This window comes from Garra rufa, chromosome 15 (genome assembly GCF_049309525.1).
Source record: "Garra rufa chromosome 15, GarRuf1.0, whole genome shotgun sequence".
NCBI classification, from domain to species: Eukaryota; Metazoa; Chordata; class Actinopteri; order Cypriniformes; family Cyprinidae; genus Garra; species Garra rufa.
The window spans coordinates 34,047,152-34,066,940 of NC_133375.1; the positions used below are offsets into that span (position 1 = coordinate 34,047,152).

The following is a 19,789-nucleotide window of genomic DNA, read 5'->3' on the forward strand; positions in this document are numbered from 1 at the left end:
GAACATTAGGTCATGAATATTTTCTCAAAAGTCATGGAAATTTATTGGTAATGTGTACGAACTCTGGATAGAGCAAATCACAACATTAGAGATGTTTTATGTTATTATGAAAAGTGTAAAAATATTTATAGTTCATTATGAAACTGTGGCAGGACAGATTAGACTATGAGTCTAAGTAATTAATGGGTAATGCTGCTTTTAAATTATATAATTATATATTTTAGTTTTATTGTTTTGAGCTCTTGTGTTACATAATGTGAAAAAAATGTTGCACTAATGCTATTCATTTTTTGAGTAATCTTGTTTCAGATAAAAAAATGAAAAAAGAAGAGATTATCAAATAAGATAAAGTATTTAAATCAATTAATCACAAATAGACATTACTGCATGAATATATAAAGTGTACCTTTTATGTTATTATGAGAAGTGTACAAATATTTATAGTTCATTATGAAACTGTGGCAGGACAGATTAAACTATGCCAGAGTCTAAGTAATTAATGGGTAATGCTGCATTTAAATTATATAATTATATATTTTAGTTTTATTGTTTGGAGCTCTTGTGTTACATAATGTGAAAAAATGTTGCACTAATGCTATTTATTTTTTGATTAATCTATTTTCAGATAAAAAAAAAATGAAAAAAGAAGAGATAATCATATGAGATGAAGTATTTAAATCACTTAATTGTTCACAAATAGGCATTACCGCATGAATATTTAAAGTGTAAACCTTTTTTGTATTAAAAAAAACAACAACAGTAAGATGTGAGTTCATCAGTCTTGTCATCCATGTTTTTCAAGGGTTTTGCATTTTAAATTCAGTGCGGAAAAGCCATAATTAAGCCATAATATTGCATAATCGATGTATATTGTGGTACTAGTTCATTATTCACCCTTGTCCTCTTAGTGACTTCATAATCGGTTGGGACCCCGAGGCACGTCGTAACAATTAAGCGCATAATACAGATATCTGCATGCTTGGGGTTTGATGGCTCATTTGATACGTCTGCCCTTTCATTTTTTGATAAAGTCGCCTCACCTGTGCTAAAACTGCCAGAAATTAATTGTCGCCTTTCCATCAATGTACATAATGAGGTCTCAATCAAATTCCGTCTACCTTCATCAGTCTCTCTCACGGCAACAGACGGCACGCTTAACCTTTTCTCATTACCTTTGATTTGAATGCTTAAGCATCTATTTATTGGCTTTCGAACAATCATGCTCATTTGCATCCATTTCCCTTTGAAATATCGGAAAGGTCTCTGAATACTGTTTCCCCAATCACAACCCCACCCCGCCGAAAATATAGTTTTTTTATCAACACGGCGGGTGAAGCGATTTAATTATACTTTTCTGTAAAGGTTATCATCTCTCAAACAGGCCTGAATAATGAGAGAATTGGAAACACTATTGGGGCAGACAAAGCTTTCAGAGGCAAAAGCGGCTGTCTGAGAGGGATTGTTGAGGAGTATAAAAGAGAAACCTGGAGTTGGTTTCGGCCATAATAAAAAGGGCACGTTGGGTTTCATCACAAAGCCGTGAACTGTAGTTAATGACTGCCGTCCTTTGAATGCTAGTCCTGATAAACTCTGTTATAGTCACAATCCCAGCGCTGTATAATGTGTTGAATAGCAAGCAGCAGGTCGGATCAACTGTATTCTTTTGTATTCTTCAGTAGCCCTTTGTTTAGGCCTCTCGAGTATGGCTGAGATTAAACTTATTGAGAAAGATAAGATTAGTAACATCAAGTCAAATTGAAACAACTTTCTTTCTTTTTTTTCAATTAGATTTTTATTTGAAAATTTGTAATTATTTTGATTAAAAAAAAATCTGGGTTCAGCTTATTTTAGAATTATTTATATACTATTATTTATTATTACTTTGAATTAGCTTTTATTTTATATTTCCAGGTTTACTTTAGTTGTAGTTTTTTTGTCCTCACATAAATCACTCACATATGCGACTACATCTTGATGTTGATGTTTAACATTAGCCATTGGCAAATAAATTCTTAGATTTTAGTGTCTAAATTGGAAGCTAACTATAATTTTTAGCACAGATACAGTTGAAGTCAAAAGAGCCAGGGGTGTAAACTTTTGAACGGAATGTGTACATTTTTCTTATTTTGTCTAAAAATGATATTTTTTTTCATTTAGTACTGCCCTTCAGAAACTACAGAAGATACTTACAAAAATCTACACATCTTTATTCTGTTCAAAAGTTTTCACCCTCTGGCTCTTAATGCATCAGGGTTTTTTTTCTGAAGCATCAGTGAGCGCTTGAATATTGTGTAGTTGTTGCAAATGAGTCCCTCAGTTGTCCTCAGTGTGAAAAGATGGATCTCAAAAGCATACAGTGATTGTTGGAAAGGGTTTAATTACACAAAAATGCTGATAAAACAAAAAAATTGTGGGATCTCAAGAACTTTTCTAAAGAACAGCGGGTAGTTTAACTGCTAAGGAACTCACAAACAATTATTACTAAACAACCAAAAAAAAAAAAACAGCTGTGGATCATTCAGGTAACAACACAGTATTAAGAATTGAATGTATGTAAACTTTTAAATGAGGTCATTTTTATCAATTCAACCATTTTTTCCTCTTTTATTTATTACTGTGTATTTTCACTCACCGAACACTGACTACGCGCTTCAGAGTTTCACTCTCCATCAAGCGATCTGTGCTATTTTTTAGTTCATCTCAATGGATGCACAGCATACCTGTATTTGACATACGTAAACTCTAGTGTGGAGGCGCACGACTTGCAGTCGCTTTGCTGAGAGCACTGTTACTCACAAACACGCAAAGAAAGAGAGAGAGCAAGAGAGTCTTACATATCATGCAGAATTGACACTCTTGACATTCTTTGTTGTATTTTCCTGTCAAAATAACGGAGTTCATTTGGAATTCTTCAGCATTTAAAGGGGTCATTGGATGCCCATTTTCAGTTGATATGATTAGGGGTCTTAATGAGAAGTCTATAACATACTTTGGTTAAGATTTCTCAATGGTAGTGTAAAAAAACACTCTTTTTACTTGGTCAAAATCAGCCCTTTTGTAGAGCAAGCTATTCTGTTGCATGTTCTTTTAAATGCTAATGAGCTCTGCATGCCCCGCCCCTCTCTGCCGTGGGATGACGAGCTGTAATGTTTACTTTAGTCACATTTAGCTGCGAAACTTGCTAACTAGCACATTATTAAAAAAAGGCCATTTGCAAAGATGCATAAAAAACCCTTATACTAACATCTGCTGTGGGTGAAGCTGCATCACGAATGATTCGCGCCAACATAGACGCATATGTAGATCGGGATCGGCGCTTTCCTTTCAAAAACAAAAGTAATGTTAATCCTCTGCGTCTTCAGCGGCTCAGATGCCGGACTGCATTTCGGGTGGATTTTTATCATTTTAGGGTGGTTGTGTACACTGCCAACACACAGTAATGTTCAAACAACATGTAAAAGTGAGTTTTGCATCCGATGACCCCTTTAAGAAAAAAACATAAGATACTGCCGGTTTCTCCAGTAGTGGGCGGAACTAATGTGCAAATGACAATCTCATTGGCTGGCATTCTCCTATTATCATCCCTGTTTTGATTTCAGCAAATCAGTTTGCGCGAACGGAGACAACCTGATTAATATTCATGAACCCAGCAGCTCATTTTTCCTTAGTGTGAGTCTGGCGAGTAAACTAAAAATGTACTTGGCGATTCTGTTGCCAAATGGTGCGTAGAGGGTTGTTTTGTTATTTTTACTAGATTTTGAAAAAAAAAAAAAAAAACTATTTAATTTATTTAAATTTTATCTATATTTTTAGTCATTTTAATACATCTTAAACTTTGTTTGTTTGAGTTACATGCCATGGCATTTAACTTTGTCTAATTTACATTTGATTGAATATTGATCTCAATTGTATTTCATTTTATCAGCTTCATCATGTTTGTTCATCATCTTTTTGAATTAATAAAAAACGTTTTTAATAATTTTAGTCAACAAAAACAACACTGGTTTTAATCAGTTCCTGCTAGATAAAATCATAATCTCATTTAATTTTCTGTATTTGCTTTAAATTATGTCACATTATGGAATAAATGGCTATCCGCGTTTCATGTTGACTAAGTGTTCGACAGTTTGACAGTTGAACACTTTCATTTTTGTTTGTTCTGTCTTTCTTGATCAATTTCTCTTCCTTCATTCTTAGCACCAGTTCGGGACAGACATTCAGTATGGATCAGGACTCCACCGACGCAGCCAGCACTTCTGGTTCTGCCACTACCAGTGTTTCCTATGACTTCCGGTAAAGTTCATTTTCTTCAGATCTGCAGACTTTACTAAATCTTTAATAGGAAACAACAATTATGTATTTGCTAAAGGAACATTTCTTAATGATTTATATTTGCCTACTCTCTCTGGCACTGCCCACATGGAAAGAACCTATATGAGGATATATGGGCATATATGAAACCTATATGCAGTATATATGCACATATATGATAATATATATGCGTATATATGCCACATATAGGCAAAATTGAGGTGCATATATGTGCATATACAGGCCATATAGGTCTCCTGTATTGCTTCTTTATATCCACATATAAGCCCTATATGTACATGTATATGTAGAATATAATAACCATATTCAGTTTTTGTTGGTCGGTCTGAGCAGATGTATTTTAGCACAGCTTTCATGGAGAAACTTTACACAGAATTAACTTAACTCGCCAAAGACCTGCACCCTCAAAGTGTTGCTGCAAAATTAAGATGCATTGACAGTTGTTCAGAGAGCAGATTGTGATTTTAATTTTTTTTAAATCAAAATCGAATCAAAGCACTAGGTCCTTAAGGACTTCCATCCCTATTTTGTATGCTTTTTTAGATGTACAGTAGTACTACAAAACACCCTTGTATATATGTATATTTAAATACATATACTAACAAAATGTGCAACCATTTACATTAACAATCATACGCAATAACAGTTCCCTGCCAGTGGAAGTAATTTAGTCAGTTGTTCATTGCCCATACACAATTGAAATAAATGTACATATATGAAATATATGCTCATATAAAGTAAAAACATGTATATACATTACTGCTTTTGCTGTACTGGTGAGCAGAAGAAAAATTCTCTTCTAAAAAAAACATATTCTGCTCACTAAACCTGTTTTTATTTGATCCAAAATATAACAAAAGCAGTAATATTTTGAAATATTTTTACTATTTAAAATAACTGCTTTTAATTTTAATATATTTTAAAATGTGATTTATTCCTGTGATCAAAGCTACATTTTCAGCATCATTACTCTAGTCTTCAGTGTCACATGATCCTTCAGAAATCATTCTAAAATGCTGATTTGCTGCTCAAGAAACATTTTATTTATTAATTGTATTATTTATTATTATTATCAATATTTAAAACAGTTGACTACATTCTTTTGGGATTTTTTTGATGAATAGAATAGATCAGCATTTATCTGAAATAAAAAGCTTTTGTAACATTATACACTATGCCATACAAAACCTTAGAGTCAGTATTACAGTTTTATAGAAATTAATACTTTTATTTAGCAAGGATGCTTTAAATGGATCAAAAGTGAAGATAAAGACATTTATAATGTTACAAAAGATTTCTTTTTCAGATAAATGCTTCTATTCATCAAAGAAACCTAAAAAATTCTGCTCAGCTGTTTTCAACATAATAATAATAATAATAAATGTTTTTGAGCAGCAAATCAGAATATTAGAATGATTTCTGAAGGATCATGTGATGCTAAAAATTCAGCTTTGATATCATAGGAATAAATTACATTTTGAAATACTTTCAAAACAGTTATTTTAAATAGGAAAAATATTTCAAAATTGTACTGTTTTTACTGTACTTCGGATCAAATAAATGCAGGCTTGGTGAGCAGAAGAGACTTTAAAAAACATCAAAAATCTTACTGTTCAAATACTTTTGACTGGTAGCATATATATGTAAGGGATAATGTACAGGCAGCCGGTAGTTATCGCAGAAATAAGCCCCGACAGTGTGATCAGGATTGTATCACACTGAAGGGGCTTATTTCTGCGATAACTACCGGCTGCCTGTACATTATCCCGCTTATTACACGGCTACTTGCCACATAAGGAAGAAAACTGGACATGAATATGAATTTGAAACCTTTTATTGGCATATTTGTTTTAGATTAACATTTTTATCCTTCCGCGGAGCGATATAGTACCACGTGACTAACATTCAAACTATGTACGTTAGTAAGACAATTTAAATAGATTAATGTCCAAATTTTCCATTGTTAATTGTGGTTTTCCAGTGTTTGTCACAAGATGGCGCCAAACGGTAATCTTTGTTGGCACGGAGGGATTTTAAACATACAAGTAGTACCGGCTATGCGTTATTACTTTGGAGCGGTGATTATTTGAAAAGAACGAACCTGCAAATGTCTCAACTGACCAATCAGAATCAAGCATTCCAAAGAGCCGTGTAATAAGGAATAATAACTCGCAATATAGGGACATATATGTGACCCTGGACCACAAAACCAGTCTTAAGTCGCTGGGGTATATTTGTAGCAATAGCCAAAAATACATTGCATGGGTCAAAATTTTTGATTTTTCTTTTATGCCAAAAATCATTAGGAAATTAAGTAAAGATCATGTTCCATGATGATTCTTTGTAAAATTCCTACTGTAAATATATCAAAATGTAATTTTTGATTAGTAGTATGCATTGTTAAGAACCTAATTTGGACAACTTTAAAGGTGATTTTCTCAGTATTTTGATTTTTTTGCACCCTCAGATTCCTGATTTTCAAATAGATGTATCTCGGCCAAATATTGTCCTATCCTAACAAACCATACATCAATAGAAAGCTTATTTATTGAGGATGCATATGATGTATACATCTCAGTTTTGTCAAATTTAACCTTATGACTGGTTTTGTGGTCCAGCGTCACATATGTCATATATTACATTTTTTGTATGGGTGCATACAAAATCTTAGTTTGTATTAAATATTAATGTTAAAACATTAATGAGAAGGCCATCTGGCAACAGTTGCACAAATATATTTGTTATGCAAGAAGCCTTATATAAAATGATAATTGTGACAGATTTGCATTAATCTCAGTGTTAGCATTTCTTCTATGTTTTGATGCACAGATTTATTTATTTTTAAAAGCAACTGAATGCATTAGGTACAAAAAAATGTATTTAATAAAAAAAATTAAATTAAATTAAAATATGAGCTTGTTTAGCTGCGGGGCTGTAGATTCAGCAGCAGCAAAATGCTGGTGTGATGTAATCCTTCACAGGCCGTTGCGAATCACTCGCACTCTTGTAGATCCTTGCAACAGCGTGTTTTAAATAAGTGAAGTTAAAGCCACACATCTGACATATGAGGTCAACCCAGTGCATCTTTTCAGTCAGAACATTTACCCTGGATTAACCGGTGACCCGCTGGTGCCTAACCCTGAACTACAACTTAAGTGGGTTTGCGGTTTCTTTCCGATGCAAGCCTGAGGGATTCTGGGAGCTAATTTGTCAACTAAACCACCGGGTCACCAGGGTGCCTCTAACCGCTTTGCTTTTTAATATACATGAGCTGGAGCATTAGACAGTTTGACTCGGCCACTGGATTTGGTTTGCAGGAATTCCAAGCCTGTATCCTCTACGCTTTTCATCTTGCTCTTTCACAAGTGTCCTCTTCACGGCTACACTGCAGCGTAATCAATATTGCTGTAGTGGGACAATTTGGCAGCGCGGCTGTCACTGTAGATTCTCACCTCCCCTGCTGGGGTTGCACTCTGCTGCCCACGAGTTAAAGAGGAATAACAGGCGTCCATCACCACCTGATGTTGTGTGTAAACCGCCTCTGACAGCTCGCGGAGAAATATGCTGTCAGATTATGGATTATTTATTGTTATGGCCACTTGTTTGCTCCTGTTTATTTTAAAGATGGAGTCTGTGGAGGCTGAAAATGCCAGTGAAAACATGGCAGGATTGAGGATGCCACTGGTCAATTATGAATGTTGATGTCAGTCTGTCAGCTGTTGTGGTCACGTATCTGGGTTTGCTGAAGGTCAGATTTTTAAACGAATATTCCAGGTACTTTACTGTTGGCATGTTATCGATTAGCACAGGTTTGTTTGGGTTATGCAGTTTTTCCACAAACCATCAGTGCGCATTACGTGAACTGGAAACGTGTTAATAGTAATCGCCTCGTGGGTAAGCGAGCTGAAGCATTGACATGGTCATGAAAAACCTAGCAGAGATAACAAGATATTTGAAAACTGGAAAAGTATTGGAAATTATTATATTAAAAAATACGATTTTGTACGATTTTATATTTTATAAATGTATTTAAAAGATGTCACTTACGCTCACCATGGTTGCATTTATTTAATTAAAAAATACAGTAAAAAGTAGTATTATGAAATAATACTACAGTTTAAAATGTAATTTATTCCTGTGCAGAATTTTCCATTACTCCAGTCTTCAGTATACAGAAGTAATTATAATTGATTTGTTTTGATCTAATTGATTTCTTATTAGCAATGTTAAAAAAAATGTTATTCACATTTTTATTTAATTAAATTTAAATTTTAATTTTAGTAAAAGATTTTTTCAATTTAATGAAAAAACAAACAAACAAAAACAAATCATAATATTTAGGAAAAAATATGCATTATACATTTAAAAAAATTATTTGTATTTTGTATTTAAGTTTTATTTTTAGTGAATATAAAAAAAAACTACTGACTTGAAGTCTCTTTGCCATTAATATGGTAAAATATGTGAAACAGATTAATTTCTTACTTGTTTAAAAACAGAATGTGAAGATTTTTATGTTTATTTTTTTTAACTTGTTTAGCATTGATATTGATTGGCAGCATGGCACTGCTTATGTTTTTGAATTTAATTTAATTTTTAGTTTAATTTTTTAAAATACTTAATGAAAATTAAAAAAAATAATAATTAGGAAAATAAAATGATATATATGTGAAACAGATTGTTGTAACTAGTGATAGTTTAAAAACTTATTGTGAAGCATTTTGATTTTTTTTTTTAATTGTTTAGCATTGTTTTCATTTGTTTGAGTACTAATTGACAGCATGACACATATATTACATTCTTTAAATAAATAGTTCACTTAAAAATTCAAATTCTGTTATTTTTTTCCACTGTCATGTCACACACACTGATCCAACAACTGCTTATTTTTTATTTAAATTGAATTTTTTAAGTTTTTAATGAAAAACAATTGCGATTAAAATGGGTTAAATGTGTTTACTTTATTTTATTTTTATTTTTGTTTGAACTTGTGTAGCATCACACCCAACAACTGCTTAGGTTTTATTTAAATGTAATTTTTTTTTTAATATTTAATGAAAAATCTTAAAAGCAAATTCATAATAATTAGGATTAAAATGTAACATTTTTAACAAAAACCTGATTTGTATTTTATGTTTAGGTTTTATCGAACACAATTAAAAATAATAATAATAATAATAATAAAATACTCATTGTAAGAAGTCATGGATTTTGTTTTATTTATTATTTTATATTTTATTTATAATTGCAAAGTTTTCTGTGGTGTGATTGTGTTTTTTTGTGATGGGTACATTTCTGGCACACATGTATTCTTCAAATATATATATTTTTTATTTTGGGTCAAATTCTGATTTTTGCAATTAAAATGGTAAAATGTGTGAAACAGATTACGTTCTAACTAATGAGAGTTTACAAACAATGTAAAGCATTTACTTTTTTTTTTTTTTTACTTGTTTAGCTTTGTTTCCATGTGTAAGAGTACTGAGTGACAGCATGACACATATAGTACATTCTTTAAATAAATAGTTCACCTACAAATTCAAATTCTGTTATTTTCTCATTCTCATGTCATACACACTGACCCAACAACATTTAATATTTAAATGTAAATTTAAATTTACATAATTAAAAAAAATATTGTAATTTTTTTAAGTATTTCAAATTAAGATTTATTTATAGTTAATATGTTGTATTGATGTTTGTAATCCAAAATATAACATTGCTTATGAGTACAGACTTTTTAACACAATTAAAAAAAAAAAAACTACTTTTTATTTTATTTTATTTTATATAAGTTTTCTGACTCGTTTTGTGATGGGTACATTTCTGGCACACAGATATAATCTGTAAAAAAATTTTTATATTTTCTGATTTTGGGTCAAAATCAGATTTTTGCCATTAAAATGGTAAAATATGTGAAACATTACGTTCTAACTAATAGTTTAAAACAGAATGTGAAGCATTTAACTTTTTTTACTCGTTTAGCATGAGTACTGAGTGACAGCATGACACATATAGTACATTCTTTAAATAAATTATTCACTAAAAAATTCAAATTCTGTTATTATTTTCTCACTCTCATGTCATCGCCATAGCTTTGAAATCTCATTTGCATCCACTTGAGATTAAAAATAATTATTGGGAAAATAATGACAAAATATTTCTGTGTGAACTACTCTTACTTTCCCCCCCTCTTGCCCCTTCTTTTTAGTCTTACTCACAAACAGGGTTTCCGCGGGGTCTTAAAAAGTTAAAAAGTCTAAAATTTAAAAATCTAAATTTTAGGCCTTAAAAAGTCTTAAATTCGCTGTTCTAGGTCTTAAATAATTTTACACAGGTCTTATTTTTCCGATGTCCATGTAACGCTCCCTCTAAAGCTCATTTAAATTCTCTTTTTGTTGTTTCCGTGGTGTTGTAGTTCTTTATTTCACTATTCCAAATATAATTTGCTGTATTTAAACTACAAATGAGACCAACATGCAATAGCCAATCAGCTTTCTGTTATTGCCGCGAGTCTCTCTCGGATTGTACCGCAGAAGGAAAATGGATTTAACTTTTTAGCTTTGGAGAAGTGCGAGTTTAGTGATACTTAGCCAAGCCTTATATTCAGTTTTTACAAGCCAAGGCCAGTTGCTAACAACTGTAGATTTTTTTTCTCCCTCTGTGGAAGTTACTGCGTCTTCAGACAGAATCGCAGTAGCAGAATACAGGTCAAACTACCTTTTTCTGTATATAATGTTCTCAATAATAATAATAAATATAGGTCGAGCTAGCTGACCGCCAGCCTTCGAGATACTTTTAAAATGTTTTTTTTTTTTACTTGCCCGACCGAACAAACCGCCTGATTAAAACTGAAGTGACCAAAACAACCAGCGAAGCAGCAAAAGGCAAGAAAGATTCCTATTTTAATACATTCAACGTAAACAGAAATTGATAATGGATAGTGCATTTCTGGTCTATTTGTGACATACTTTAAAACAAATGAATGTAACAGCACTCTAAAGAAACACTCTGAGGTAAAAATTTAAAATGTATAGTTTATTTATAACATGATATAGTTCAGTAACATACCAAGTGAGCTTTTTGCTGAATATTCTCACAATTACAAATGTTACATTAATTTTAGCTCAATATACAAGTAGTTACTTACATATTAGACAAAATATTTCCACTGTTTTGTTCTGTTTCACCAATGAAAATAGTTCCAAACAAGGATCGCAGCAGAAGCATTCTCCTAGCAACGTTTTGCTCTGATTCAGCGTTTTGCTCGAATCAGTTGAAATAACTCGCTCATGAAGTGACTTACCGCCACCTGCTGGTAGTTTAGTGTGTTTAAAAGTATGCCTCCACACCCAACATTTCTAATTTATATATTTATAAATCAATAAATGTATTTAAAACATTAATCTGACTTTTAATTTTGCAGTGTAAATTATGTAATCTCACAAGGTAATGCATACATTTCAAAAGTAAAAAAAAAGGCCTTTATAAAGGTAAATCAAATATGCAGATTTAAGATGTAAAAGCTAATAGAGCACTGATGAAAATATTGCTTCAGATTTTTTTTTTTTACATCAGATATTTCTAGTGGTACTTTTATGGGGATAGTTTGTGTGGAATAGTATCTGCTGATATGAAAAGTTCGCTGTATATCGTAGTAATAAATTTAATTTATGAAAGCCATGAAATTGTGTTTACTTTTTACATTAAACACATTAAATATGACATATATGCATGTAATATAATATCTATTTCCACTACAGGTTTCGGTCTTAAATTTCATATAAGGTGGTATTAAAAAGTCTTAAATTTCACTTGTTCATATCTGCAGAAACCCTGCACAAAGCTTTATTTTGATTGTGACACTATAGAGCAGAACTTTTCTCTTAGTTGAGTCACCGCTGCAAGTCACCACTTCTTCACAAGCTCATCACATTCCTGCTAGTCATGCCTTGTGTCCCGCAGGCCAGATTCTCATACAGTTAGTAATCCCTTGTACTTGTCCTGTATTTTGTTTTTGTTTGGCCTGGAGAAACCACAACCAGAGAAAGCGAAGGCCTTCGCGCTAGTTGGATGTCTGGCTGGTTGGAGACTGCCAAACGGCCCCACTCTCTGATATCTTTCCCATAGTTTGTCTTATTTATTTTAGGATATGAACGCTCATTAGTATTCTCGCAGTGTTCCTAAGGGTGTTTGGAAAGAGGCGGAGAGAGAGAGGGTGGAGGAAAATAAACACGACTTGGATTTTCTCAACTGGAAAAGTTGTGAGGGTCGACAGATCCCTGTCCCCTACTGTGCATCCTCGTTGTGGGCTAGATCAAACACTTCACAAACATATCTGCTTTCCCTGCTTGGCTTTCATGTACTAATGCTGTTTAGCGCTTACGTCCCGTTTTAGCAGCTGTAATGATTTCTGAAATGGAGGTTCTCAGCGTTGGATTTTGATATCTTGCTGTGATTTCCCACGTTACACATGCCCTTGGGCAGAAATGTGTGGTCATTATGGGGTTTATGCAGATTGGAAACTCCCCAGAAGACACGCAGCATGAGAGAAAAAAACCTAAAAGTCCAGTTCTGCTGCATGACCTTTAAAATGCCGTAACGCCCACAGAGGCAAGTGAAAGGGGACGGCGAATGGCTAGGAAGTAAATTCAGTGTTAAACAGGGACATCTTCTGGTAGATGGTATTAGTGCATCTATAAAACTGCATCTTCTTTGAGTTCAAGTTTCTTTAATAATTGTAGCAATAGCCAAAAAAACATTGTATGGGTTAAAATGAATGATTTTATTGATGATATTAAGTAAATATGTGACCCTGGACTCTTCAGTAGCACAGGTATATTTGTAGCAATAGCCAAAAATACATTGTATGGGTCAAAATTATCGATTTTTCTTTTATGCCAAAAATCATTAGCATATTAAGTAAAGATCATGTTCCATGAAGATATTTTGTACATTTTCTAGCATAAATATATAAATACTTGATTTCTGATTAGTAATATGCATTGCTAAGAACTTCATTTGGACAACATTAAAGGCGATTTTCTCAATATTTGGATTTTTTTGCACCCTCAGATTACAGGTTTTCAAATAGTTGTATCTCAGACAATCATTGTCCTATTTTAACAAACAATATATTAATGGAAAGCTTATTTACTCAGCTTTCAGATACCATAAGAATCTCAGTTTCGACAAATTTACACTTATGACTGGTTTTGTGGTCCAGGGTCACATATTTGTTCATGAAGATATTTTGTAAATTTCCTACCGCAAATATATCAAAACATAATTTTTTATTAATAATATCCATTGCTAAGAACTTCATTTGGACAGCTTTAAAAGCGATTGCCTCAATATTGAATTTTTTTTACACCCTCAGATTCCAGATTTTCAAATAGTTGTTTTTCAAATAGTTTGATACATCAATGGAAAGCTTATTTTCACAGCTTTTAGATGATGTATAAATCTCAATTTAAAAAAAATTGACCCTTATGACTGGTTTTGTGGTCCAGGGTCACGTATTAATCTTGCAGCATACAGAATGCATACGGAGCAATTTGTATGGCTAGAATATTAGGACATCTTTAGCTTCTATTTCTAATGTCATAAATGATTCAGAAGAGCTTACAGCTGTGATTTATTCATTTATTTATTAAAACTTACTATTCAAAGGTTTGGGTCAATAAGATGTTACTTTAAATGTTTTTAAAATGTTTCTTGTGCTTTCCAAGGCAGCATTGCTTTAATCAAAAATACAGTCTGAAATATTTGTGAAAAAAGGGTTCCAGATCCGGTAATTTTTTTTATATATTTTAAAATATATTTTTATTTCGTTTTTATTTGAATAATTTAAAGTAACTATTTTAACATATTTTGAAATGTTATTTATTCCAGTGATGCAAACCTGAATTTTCATCATGCATCATTACTGCAGTCTTTAGTGTCGCATGATCCTTTAGAAATCATTAAATATTCTGATTTGTTGCTCAAGAAATATTATTATTATCAGTAACAAACAGTTCTTTATTAAATATAATATGATAGCAGGGTATAAACTCTAATTAATAAGCATATATTCCTTAATGAACATAGCCAGGGTTGATTTTGATTAGATTGGGATTTTGATTCGATTACGGGATTTGATTGTATTGTAAAAAAAAAAAAAAAAAAGTCATTGTCCCCTACCTCCGCAAATTGGTTACATGAGCAAAAAAGAAGTAGTTTCAGAATATTTGAAATATTATACTGTATATTTATAACCCTGGACCGCAAAACCAGTCATAAGGGTCAATAAACTGAGATTTATACATCATCGGAAAGCTGCATAAATAAAAAAAAGCTTTCCACTGATGTATGGTTTGTTAGGATAAGACAATATTTGGCCAAGATACAACTATTTGAAAATCTGGAATCTGAGGGTGCAAAAAAAAAATCTAAATTTTGAGAAAATCGCCTTTATAGTTGTCCAAATGAAGTTCTTAGCAATGCATATTACTATTAAAAAATTAAGTTTTGATATATTTACGGCAGGAAATTTACAAAATATCTTCATGAAACATGGTCTTTACTTAATATCCTAATGATTTCTGCCATACAAGACAAATCGGTACCCATGCTACTTAAAGGAGAACTCCGGTGTGATATTGACCTAAAGTGTATTGAATCATGATACCGAGTGTGAACGTACCTTGCATATCTCATCTCGGTTTGTGTCCAGCTGTCTGAAATCTGGGGTCAGTTAGCCGATGCTCACAACAGGCTGTCAATGAAAGTCAACAGGGCATCGAAGAAGCCATGTAAATAAATCACTGTTTTACGCCATTTACGAGGCACAAAGTAGCTCCACACTTCACTAGTAGACTTCCAAGGGCCTTGACATTTAAAACGAGACATTTATAACTCAGAAAAAGCACCGGTAGTTTATTTACAAGTAGATTTATACAGACATTTTCCACCAGGAACAGACCGGTCGCCACCATCTTAAATTTAGTCACGATAAGTCGAGTGTCGAGCACGAAGGAAACTACAACCTGATAAGTTGATAACCAGATAAATTCCTTGGTGCTCGACACTCGACTTATCGTGACTAAGTTCAAGATGGCGGCGACCGGATTTTCTCTTCCAGGTACTGTCTGTATAAATCTTCTTGTAAATAAACTACCGGTGCTTTTTCTGAGTTCTCAATGTCTCGTTTTAAATGTCAGGGCCCTTGGAAGTCTACCAATGAAGTGTGGAGCTACTTTGTGTCTCGTAAATGGCGTAAAACAGTGATTTATTTACATGGCTTCTTCGATGCCCTATGGACTCTCATTGACAAACTGTTGTGAGCATCGGCTAACTAACCCCAGATTTCGGACAGCTGGACACAAACCGAGATGAGATATGCAAGGTACGTTCACACTCGGTATCATGATTCAATGCACTTTAGGTCAAAATCACACCGGAGTTCTCCTTTAAAGGAGAAGTTCATTTTCAGAACAAAAATTTACAGATAATGTACTCACCCCCTTGTCATCCAAGATGTTCATGTCTTTCTTTCTTCAGTTGTAAAGAAATTATGTTTTTGAGGAAAACATTTCAGGATTTTTCTGCATATAGTGGACTTCTATGGTGCCCCGAGTTTGAACTTTCAAAATGGGGTATAAATGCGGCTTCAAATGATCCCAAATGCTATTACAAACAATCCCAGCCCGAGGAAGAAGGGCCTTATCTAGCGAAACAATCGTCTTTTTTTTTTTTTTTCCAATTACAATTTATATACTTTTTAAATTTAAACACTTGTCTTGCTCTGCCTGAACAGTTAGAGTATGTTGGAAAAACTCACATCTCATTTTCTCCCTCAACTTTAAAAATCACTGTTTTACCCTTTTTGTTAAGGGTGTTTGATCCTCCTTGCATGTTTACCTGGGTCAGTACTTCTGCAGTGATGTAGGATGATTTTGAAGTTGCGGGAGAAAATAAGATGGGAGTTTTATCGACATACCCTAACTCTTGAACCGGAAAAAACTGAGTTCAGGAAGATCGTTTGGCTAGATAAGACCCTTCTTCCTTGGCTGGATTGTTTACAGCCTTACTGCATTTTGGAAGTTCAAACTCGGGGCACCATAGAAGTCCACTATATGGAAAAAAATCCTGAAATGTTTTCCTCAAAAAACATAATTTCTTTACGACTGAAGAAAGAAAGACACAAACATCTTGGATGACGAGGGGTAAGTACGTTATCTGTACATTTTTGTTCTGGAAGTGAACTTCTCCTTTAAGACCTTAAAAGGAGACCTAAGGTTTTGTGGTCCAGGGTCACATTTAAAAAAACTACAATTTTTATTGAAAGGCAAGTTCTTATGCTTCTTATATTCTTTGCAGGAAAAATGTGGGCAGTCGGAAGAGGAAGTTACCCTCCTCTAATTACACCGTGCTGGCCACAAAAAGAGAGATGGTGGAGCGCGAGCTCAGTCCCATCAGCATGCCTGGAGAGGAGAGTAACGTCATGATGGAGAACAGCATCGACAGCCACACCTTTGAGAGCATCAGCGAAGACGATTCCTCACTGTCTCACCTCAAGTCTTCCATCACCAGCTATTTCGGGGCGGCCGGTCGGCTCACCTGCGGTGAGAAGTATCAGGTTCTGGCTCGTAGGATCACACCTGAAGGCAAGGTGCAGTATTTGGTGGAGTGGGAAGGAACTACACCTTACTGAATATCACAGAACAGAGGTGTGGAACAGATGGGCTGCAAAGCAAGGTGTCACGCAGCTCCCCCCTTCAGTTCCTCTCTGTTTCGCTATTCTGAAAGTCATAGTTTCGGAGTTCTACTTTTGTTTTCGTTGTTTTCCACAAACCACATATAGTGTTTTTTTCCTGATACTCTGGTCTTCTCTCATGTGGGACATTAAAGTCTTTTTTTTTAAGTCATTTGCAGTGTCCTTTTAGGGAACTTTAAACATCACAAACATCACTCACTTTAGTAACATATACTAACCTTACAAGTCTAACATTATTAGCTAGCAGATAACGGACAGTATTATACAACATGAAGTCATTTCACTTTAAAAGCATTCGCCCCCATGAGTTTCAGTTCCTGTTATTCAGAGCTTCAAAGTTTTAAGATTAACGTTCCTCCAAAAATTAACGTTTGCTGAAAATGTACTCACTCTCAGTCCATCCAAGATGTAAATGAGTTTCTTAATCAAAACAGATTTGAAGAAATTTATCATTACTTTACTTGCTTACCAATGGATGTGAATGGGTGCCGTCAGAATGAGAGTCCAAACGGCTGATTAAAAACATCACAGGAATCCACAAGTAATCCACATGAGTCCAGTCCATTAGTTAACATCTTGTGAAGTGAAAAGCTGTGTTTATAAGAAACAAATCCATCATTAATATTATTTTTAGACCATTGGTTCTATCAATAATATTACTTTCTCCAGTGAAAAAGTTCCGAATCAGGAGTGAAATATGCACAGATCAAGCATTGTTTACAAGCAAAACCATTCGGCAAACAGTTCTAAACAAATGTATTGTTGGGTTTTGATAAGAAAGGACAACAGGAGATGGACTTTTTCAATAGTTTTAAAAGTTAAAATGCCTTAATGATGGATTTTGTCAGTTAACTGATCGAATTGAGTCATGTGGATTACTTCTGGGTTTTTATCAGCTGTTTGGACTCTCATTCTGACGGCACCCATTCACTGCAGAGCACCCATTGGTGAGCTGGTTGTAATGCTAAATTTCTCCAAATCTGTTTTGATGTAGTAACAAACTCGTTTACATCTTGGATTGCCTAATTTTCATTTTTGGGCATTTTATTCCTTCAAAGTAACTTGTTTTGTTTAGTTCATCTATCAGTATTTCTTCAGAAGGAATATACAGTGTAGCGATTTGTACACATTTGTTTGTTCACCTAAGATTAAGAGTACAGCGGTACTTTTTAGCTATGTTAAAATACTAGCACTTTTGTTCTTTCCTGTTCAACCATCATTTTTGAATTTGTTCTAGGTGATAATATAACCAAAGTGATGCAAATACTGTTTTAAGAAGTATTTTTCTATTTTAAATGCTTTTGTGTGCATATATGGCATGTCAGATTGGATAAAAAAGACCTGCTTTGAAAAAGCAGAATGAAACTGAAAGTGGAAAGTGATCATTTGCATTTGACTAGCAATAGAATTTAAGCTCTTTGCCCACATATCAATGTCAAATCATTGTAAGATCTCCAAAGATTGTTATATTTGAGATGGATCTGGTGGTGGATACATGCACTTATCAGATGATTGGATTGACTGGAAAATTGAAAGTTATGTGAAGTTTTAAAGCTGACTTTGTTAGTTTTATAGTACACAACATATAATAATAAATATACTTTATTATTTACATGTATATAATTGGATATAAGATTAGCCCCATTTTATTATTGCACTATTAACATGTTTTATCAGCTATGCAAGCTATTATTGGATAAATTGACCTATATTTTCTAATTGATTTTAAAGAAGATTTTAAAAAGTATACAAATATATTTCAAGTATTTACTTTTTACTTTTATAATATTTCCCCAAAGGAAAAGCATTTGTGAATTTAAAAGACAACCGTTTTGTCAACAAAACACAATGATGTTTTTGTATGTCAACTCACATTTCAAAAGACGTTTTATATTTTGGTTACAAGTTTAACAAGGTTTAGAAGAAAAGCATCCTATTGCATTTGTACAAGATTAAAATTAAGCTGTTTTGAATGCTTTTTTGACAATTTTTCTACACAGCACCCTCAAAGCCGTACATGGAAAACATGTATTTGTTTTTGTAACAGTGTTTAAACATGTTAAATGTGCAAATTTGCATGTGTCATTATTCATTCATTCCTGTTTCAGACCATTAAAACAGTTTGTCAGCAATAATTGTGTGCCTCATCTATCTGTACAAACATTTGTGACCCTGGACACAAAACCAGTCTTGAGTAGCAATAGCCAAAAATACATTGTATTGGTCAAAATGATCGATTTTTCATTTAAGACAAAAGTCATTAGGATAGTAAGTAAAGAGATTCCATGAAGATAAATTTGTACATTTCCTATCGTGAATATAACACTATATTGTTTCTTAGTAATATGCATTGCTAAGATTTTATCAGTATTTAGTTGTTGTTTTTTTTGCACCCTCAGAATCCAGATTTTTCCAATTTGGCCCGCTGCCATTTTTTGATTTATATTTTATTTTCATATATTGTTGTTGTTGTTTCTGTTGCCTGCCGAATGTACTAAAGTGATTATTTCCAAATTCGCCATTCAATAATAATACTCTTAATAAATCGTAATCCGGTTCGTTTTGACTGACAACGCAATTCGCAAAGCGCACGCTCCGCCCATCCGCGCGTCCGCCAAAAGAATGCAAGACTCGAGAATGGAGCGCCCAGGTGGAGCAGAGAGTCGAAACTGTCCTGTTCAGTACTTCATTTACAGG

The 19,789-nt window shown here is 33.4% G+C and overlaps 1 protein-coding gene across 1 annotated transcript in view; it reads left to right on the forward strand.

Annotated features, from left to right (window-relative positions):
* phf19 (PHD finger protein 19) overlaps positions 1–19,216 on the forward strand; it is a 60,354-nt gene extending 41,138 nt beyond the window's left edge. The window contains exons 14-15 of the mRNA XM_073818931.1: positions 4,198–4,293; positions 16,696–19,216. Coding sequence (XP_073675032.1) covers positions 4,198–4,293; positions 16,696–17,029 — 430 coding nt within the window. The 3' untranslated portion in view covers positions 17,030–19,216. The remainder of the gene's footprint in view (positions 1–4,197; positions 4,294–16,695) is intronic.
* The last annotated feature ends 573 nt before the right edge of the window (positions 19,217–19,789 follow it).